At 32.0% G+C, this 6,937-nt stretch overlaps 3 protein-coding genes across 3 annotated transcripts in view; all 3 read left to right on the top strand.

Annotated features, from left to right (window-relative positions):
* The first annotated feature begins 1,402 nt into the window (after window positions 1–1,402).
* Window positions 1,403–3,031, top strand: LOC105111624 (coatomer subunit epsilon-1). The gene is given in 5 exon segments (XM_011007032.1): window positions 1,403–1,550; window positions 1,552–1,606; window positions 1,706–1,795; window positions 2,642–2,793; window positions 2,974–3,031. Coding segments are annotated over 5 exon segments (447 nt in total). The 5' UTR covers window positions 1,403–1,443; the 3' UTR covers window positions 3,017–3,031.
* Window positions 3,032–4,784, top strand: LOC105111625 (coatomer subunit epsilon-1-like). Its single transcript, XM_011007033.1, has 4 exons — window positions 3,032–3,070; window positions 3,149–3,287; window positions 3,458–3,536; window positions 4,351–4,784. The coding sequence occupies exons 1-4, from the start codon at window positions 3,053–3,055 to the stop codon at window positions 4,442–4,444; spliced, it is 330 nt and encodes a 109-aa protein (XP_011005335.1). The 5' UTR covers window positions 3,032–3,052; the 3' UTR covers window positions 4,445–4,784.
* Window positions 4,785–6,668: 1,884 nt separating this feature from the next.
* LOC105111623 (reticuline oxidase-like protein) overlaps window positions 6,669–6,937 on the top strand; it is a 1,792-nt gene continuing 1,523 nt past the window's right edge. The window contains exon 1 of the mRNA XM_011007031.1: window positions 6,669–6,937. This exon is cut by the window's right edge and continues 1,523 nt beyond it. Within this exon, the coding sequence (XP_011005333.1) occupies window positions 6,703–6,937 (235 nt within the window). The 5' untranslated portion in view covers window positions 6,669–6,702.

Raw genomic sequence — 6,937 nt, 5'->3', positions numbered from 1 at the left:
CTTCTTTATTGTTGCTATAATTTGGACTTGAAAATGACCTTTTTAAATCTTGGGCCCCATATAAGTACAAGTATTAGTATTAATCGAATAAGATAACTAATGTAATCATGTTAACAATTTATAATCTGATTGAAAACTTCTTTGTGTGTGATTTCTAATTAAATAATAAAAGTTTATACTATAATTATTTGACGTACCATTAGTGGATTCTCTAACCTTGACATTTGTTGTTATCATTGTTTAACCCTTACATTAATATTTCATATCAAAACTCTCATCTTTTCCTTCTTCTTCTCCTTCTTTATTATTATTATTTAGTATTATTGTTGTTGTTGTTATGGATTTGTTGTTGTGTTATTCTTATTTATAATTTATATAATTAACTTCCTTGTGGTTTGATCCTGGTCTTGCCGAGTCATTTATTACTTCGACACTCCTATATTTTGGAGCAAATATCAATCTTTTGATCGTGTCAAAAAAATAAAAAAAAATAAATATAGAAAATATAAAATGAATAAGAAAAATAAAACTAAAAAATGTTTATTTTCTTGAAAAATGCTAACATCTATAATTATTAAACTTGACATGGGGTTTGACCAAAATAAGGGGTTGATCATAGGTTATCCATATTAACTCAAATTAACTCAAAAAACTTTTTAAAAATATATGTTTGAGGTTTTAATATCTCATGTGAAGAAGTTTTGAAACAATATATGTGAATATAAATTATATAAAAAAAATATGAGATATAAAATATAGTATAATTATCTTATATCAAAAAGTTAAGAAATAATGTGAATGTAGCATGTAAAAAAATTATTAAAAGATAATATAACTATTCCGCATCAAAAAGTTAAAAAATTAATTTGTGTAGACCTAAGTTATCTAGTTATCATATACTAAAAAAATTAAAAACCACTCCATAATATTGCTATAAAAAAAATATGTGAGGTTAAGTTTTTAAAAATTAATTTTATATTTTTTTTATATTTATTAAGAAAAATATTAAAAAAACTCGAGTTTCACCTATCAGTTTAAATTTATCTAAAACTGTGAGGTTAAGTTTTTAAAAATTAATTTTTTTTTTATATTCATTAAGAAAAATATTAAAAAAACTCGATTTCACCTATCAGTTTTAAATTTATATGATAAGTGATTTAAATTTAACATCAATAAATACTATATTAGATGAAATCAATCCATTCTCTATTTTCTACTTTACCTTAAATATCCATCTTAAAATTCCCAAATATTATGGCCCAATTCCCGATATCTTAATGTAAAAACCATTCGTCTTACCCAATTAGGGCTCTCATTGGTCCACTACAATTGTATCAATCCAAGCCCACGAAACAAACATAAAAACCCATAAATTTGATTTATGCCCTCTTAATATACCAGAAATCACAAACCAGTTACCGCTAGAAATCGAAGCAAGAAGAAATGGCAGCAACAGCAGATCATCAGTTCAGTTCGCGTAACAACTTCTACCTAGTAGCCTATCAAGCTGCCATCAACACCAGCGATCTTCCCATTCTCTCCCATGATGACTCTGGAGCGTGACTGCCTTGTTTATCGTTCTTACATTGCCCTTGGCAGCTACCAGGTTGGAAATTCTGTTATCTTTTTGGTTTTTGTTTTTGGATTTTCGATCTGGGTTTTTAATTTTGTTGAGGAAAATTAAGAACTTTTTTGTGTTTGGCAGCTTGTGATTCATGAGATTGATGATCTCGCTGCCACTCCACTTCAAGCTGTCAAATTGCTCGCTTTGTATCTCTCTAGCCCTGAAAGCAAGGTCCGATTTTTTTGGATCCGTTGTTCTTTAATTGAGTTGTTTAATTTTGTGATTTTTAGGATTCTTGCATTATTAATTTTTTTTTTTTTTGCTTAGTGTTGAATGAGATCTCTTTTGATTTGGTTGATTTTGGTTAAGGAAAAGATTCTGTTTTTGGTTCTTGTTTTTAGGAAATTGTGAGTGGTTTAGATGGGAATTGGGTTTGAGTAAATGTGTTTTTTGAGTTCTAGTGAATCGGGTTTGGATGAAACGATCATGGTTTTATTTGCTTTTCTTAGTTTGGTTCCAGTTGTTAGTCGAGGTTAATATGAGAGTTGCTATTTAGTGTGTGCAAAATGGGATCCAGGTTGAGTTTCGAGTGATTCGATAAGAATCTGAATACGTGCTAGTAATTCAAGAGTTAATGCTCTTCAAGTCTAAACCTGCACGTTTGAAAGAATGGAAGAAACAAATAAAATTTTCCTGCCACAAGCAGCGTGATTCTCACACTTGTGTTATTACAATGGATGTTCTTATATGTTGATTCTTGTGTATTAGCGTGTTTTGTGTATGCTTACTTTGATTGCACATGTAGAAATTAGAGGGGGGGCTATGTCTTAATGGTCTTTGTATTCTTGGTAAATCAAAATTTTCCATGCCAATTGCATTCTGGATCTTACACTCATGTTAGTAAAATGTATATTCTTATATGTTGATTTTTGTGTGCTTGTTTGCATGTCTACAAATTAGAAAAAAGAAGCTGCATTTTAATGACTTGGTTTTTTGATTGCATGTAACCTAAATTAAAAGAAATAAAGCTCAAGAATATGTAAAGTCTCACCAAGTGATTGCTTGTAAATTAGACAGGAATCCACAATTTCAAGCTTAAAAGAGTGGTTGGCTGATTCAGCTATTGCAAATAATTGTATCTTGAGGTTGATTGCTGGAATCATATTAATGCATGAGGAGGATTCCAATGAGGCTCTGAAACACACTAATGCTGGAGGCACTATGGAAATGTGAGTTTAATTTAATCTAAATTTTTGAAGCATATTATGTAATTCTGGCTTATCTACACAAGCATGTAAGGTTGTAGTTAATTTCATGATTTTGTAGAAGTCACTCATTTGTTTTTGTTTCATGTTTGAATTGAATGAAAAATAATAAGGACCAAAATGATGGAATTTTCACTTTCTCAGACAAGTAAACTTTCATGGAATGTACTTGAGGAGCATAACATGAATTTTAGGGAACTGTTATGTTCTGAGTAAATCTTTCATGGAATGGTTTGAAAAGGTAGGTTTTAAAAAAGTTATAAATTATAGCTTTTTTTTTGTAACCAAGGTTTCAAAAGAGAAGTATCCAAAGATGCAGGAAGCATATCTCATCTTCCAAGATTTATCAGAGAAGTATCCAATGACAGGGTTACTATTGAATGGGAGAGCTGTTTGTTGCATTCACATGGCTAATTTTGATGAAGCTGAAACATTGTTGCTCGAGGCCCTAAACAAGGTGAGTTTGAAACAATGATCCTCTAACTTCTGCCGAGATCATGACTAGCAACTCCATGTTCAGTTTGTAACACTGACAAATATTTTCTGTTTATGAAATGGTATGCTAATACACGACTGGAGTGTGTAATTCCTGTAATTGACTGGGGTTTACCTTGATACCCATGACCGGATGCAAAGGATCCAGAGACTCTAGCCAACTTCGTTGTATGCAGTCTTCACATTGGCAAATCTTCTTCACATTATCTCAGGTTAACTATCTTTTTCATGCTCAATTTTAACATTATTGTATACCTTGTGTGTGCTTATTATGAATTCTTTTATGAGCTAAATCACTTTGTCCCAAATTCTTTGGCCAAACAAAGAATTAATGAGTAGGAAATAGGGCCAGCCAGAAGGTTTGTCAACATACTAGTACTCTTGTAAGGTCAGCACGAGCCAATGAAGTTAGAAACTTTGGAGTGAAAAAAAGAACATAAAAAAAAGTTGAGCTTACCTTTTTTGTGACTTGTGATAACTTGGGGAGAGAGGGGGTGCGTAAAACTGAAATTCAGAATCAAAGCTGTTTTAATGCTGCTTTCAATTAACTGTTCGTGCAACACTGAGCATGCAATGTGAGTTTATTTCAATGATGCTGGTCTTTTCTCCATGATGAAGTAAAAAGGTATAGAGACCCATTTCCTTCTGATTCAGCTTCAAGAAGTGAGCCTTACATATCATCAAGGTTGCATTTTTTTCAAAATTAGTTACCCAGTGCTTTCACTAAAAACTTTTGCACCGCAGCCTTTGGAAACTTTTTCATATTTTCGACAACCAAATTTATGATTGCTGATATTGAAGGGAGAAATACAGAATGTTTTATCTCTGTATAAATTGGATTTCATCTTTCTCCAAAGCATAATAAAATTCTTTTTTATCCTGGCTTGAAAATTCTAGCTTTAACATGGTTTATGAACCAACTGTTTGAGTAGATCAAAGTATCTTCGTCTGTTTGATCTCTCCAAGATTCATCTCAAGATTCTCATTTAAAATCATACTAATGAATGATTACCTCATGTTCTGCAGCCAGCTGAAGATTTCACATCCAGATCATATGCTTGTTAAACGTGCATCATCTGCCAAAAACAATTTCGAAAGAGCAGTTCAAGCAGTTGCTTGATGTGTTGTTGGTTTTGATTCTAGTTAACAAGGTGAATGCTATTGCTTCACTTTTGTCGCAATTGTTTTTTAGGGATTCCGCAAAACCCCTCTATAAGCTAGGAAATATACAACCGAACTGGAGTTTTTTTTTTATGTAGAGCTCAGATTTAATTAGTGGCATTTCCCATGTCTTGTTGAACGTCTCCTTATTTTTTTTTTCCCTTTTTCTTAGGTTAGATGATAGTTATCAAAGGGGGTTCATTCTATGATCAATAGACTTAAAAACTAACACCAGACGTGTTTGGTTTTAACATTTATAGGGAGTTAATGTGGTCAAATTTGATTGGCTCAATTGTCTATCTTTGGCTTGATTGACCTGGTTAAATTTAATTACCTCTAAGAATATTTTTAATATTGTTTAAAATAATTTGTTTTAGTTTTTTTATTTTTATAATATAGAAATGAAAAATAAAAAAACTTGAAACGTTTAAACGTTTAAGAATAGATTGGATTGAAAGACAAGCTACAACTTGGGCTCAGATGTGATAATGTCGTATGTCGTGTCATTCACACTTTCTTATTATATCAGAATAACATGTCTCCAAAGCAAGCACCAGCGAATATGGTTTATATTGTTAATGCAAATAGTCAAAGCCAATCCATTTGATTATGGAAATTGCCTGCACGAAGTTTCCAGTGAATCAAACTAGCAGCCTAAAAGTAAACGAACATACATAATTCCAGAACAAAAAAAATCAAGCCACCAATTTTTTTCCCACAATTTTTCTCTATTGACCAAGACAAAATCAAAGCTGGAACCGGAACCTGTTATTCAGCCTCTATTGTTCTTCAGAAGTGGCATGTTATGGACTTTGATCCAAGGTGTACAATGGATATTGGTAAAATAATATTCTAAATCATTAAAAAATTGTGGGCACACGTTTAGAATATTCTAATTTTTTTTTTTCCCACACATTTGAACAATGGATATTGGTAAAATAATATTCTAAATCATTAAAAAAAAATTTCATACTGTAGGCACACGTCATAGTAGTCCTGCAAATATGTTGAGCTTCTCGTTTTAATCCCCAACTTCAGAATTTTATCCATTTGGTCCCCCATCCATATACCTTTCCTCAATCAGATCTTTTTTGGTAAAATAATTGGAAATGGAGATAAACATGCATATCTTCTCTTATTGAACATAATTTCTCCAAATCTTAGGTAAAAGCATACCAAACCATAGCTTGTAATTAAAGATAAGTTGGGACCAAGTAACTAAGCGTGTTCATGCTCATGCTGAATGGAGGAAAAATTGGATATTTTCACATCTAAGACTAGGAAAAATCAGGGTCAGTTAGAAAAAAATAAAAATCAGAGTTGGATTGTGAAAATGTGCATAGATAGAGGGCCTAATTGATAGTTAGATGACTCGATCAAGAAATAGTATATATATCATGAGGGACTAATCTAGCTAGGGTTTTCCCATGAACTATTCATGTGTAGACAGTAGCTGGCACACGGTTTTTGATTAACACACTTGAATTGTTATTACAATAGCCAATCCTTGCAAGAAGCTTGTTGTGAATCAAACAAGCCGCCAAACCACAGAAAGTTTTTTTTATATATAATAATCCAAGAAGTTATTGATGAATCTAGAATCCCATTAAATCAATGGAATTCTAGTAGAAAAGAAAAAAGAAAATGACATCGTACAAATAAATAATCAAACTATAGCAACGTAACCAGATGAAATTTGCATTGTACTATCGATAAGTATGCCACTCATGCATGCCTTAAAAAAAAAAGCTGCAAGTCCATTAAGATATCATGATAGAATTACTAAGAATGTGTTTGTCTACTCTTTTGTTTTTGGATTTTAGACTGTCGTTCGAAATCAAAAACATGATTTTAACTGCTTTTCATTTGAACAACAATTTGAAATGTACAAAAAACGTAAATAAATGGGTTCTAAGAGCAGATTATGAACTTTAATCATATGTAGTCATACATTACTTAAACTATCCATGTTTATATTCGCCATGTTTTTCTAGTTTTTGACATTTTTGCTAGATATACATAATTTTCAGGGAGTGACGGGTCTAGCTTTGATAAGATTGTACAATTTGGAACGCTAAAAGCATGCTTCGATTAACGTTGATAGAATATGATTTGGATTACTTGCCCCAAAAGAAACATAACTTGTTTCTCTCCCATTTCATCTATAAATACAGCCATGAATTCAAGGTATAGCAACGCCTAGCTCTGAAACGTTGCATGAAAATGAAGGTTTCAATGTCTATAATTCTCTCACTACTTTCAGCTCTTCTTCTGTCAGTATCATTGGCAACTTCCGATGCAAGTCTTGAAAAATTTCTACAATGCCTTCCTAACAATAGTCTTCCCTCTTACCCCATCTCCGAAGCCATCTATACAACTGCGAATTCCTCTTTCGAGTCTGTTCTGCAGACATATATCAACAACAGAAGATTTTTGACCCCAACAACACCGA

The sequence above is a fragment of the Populus euphratica genome, unplaced genomic scaffold (genome assembly GCF_000495115.2).
Source record: "Populus euphratica unplaced genomic scaffold, PopEup_1.0 scaffold298.1, whole genome shotgun sequence".
NCBI classification, from domain to species: Eukaryota; Viridiplantae; Streptophyta; class Magnoliopsida; order Malpighiales; family Salicaceae; genus Populus; species Populus euphratica.
The sequence above is the reverse complement of the archived record's forward strand: the minus strand, read 5'-3'. Positions and strand labels throughout refer to the sequence as shown.

What these genes read in the sequence shown, in the direction of transcription:
- LOC105111625 (XM_011007033.1), top strand. An exon ending in GCTCGAGGCCCTAAACAAGG is followed by an intron (nt 3,288 to 3,457) that starts TGAGTTTGAAAC and finishes ACCCATGACCGG; the next exon opens with ATGCAAAGGATCCAGAGACT. An exon ending in TCTTCTTCACATTATCTCAG is followed by an intron (nt 3,537 to 4,350) that starts GTTAACTATCTT and finishes CATGTTCTGCAG; the next exon opens with CCAGCTGAAGATTTCACATC.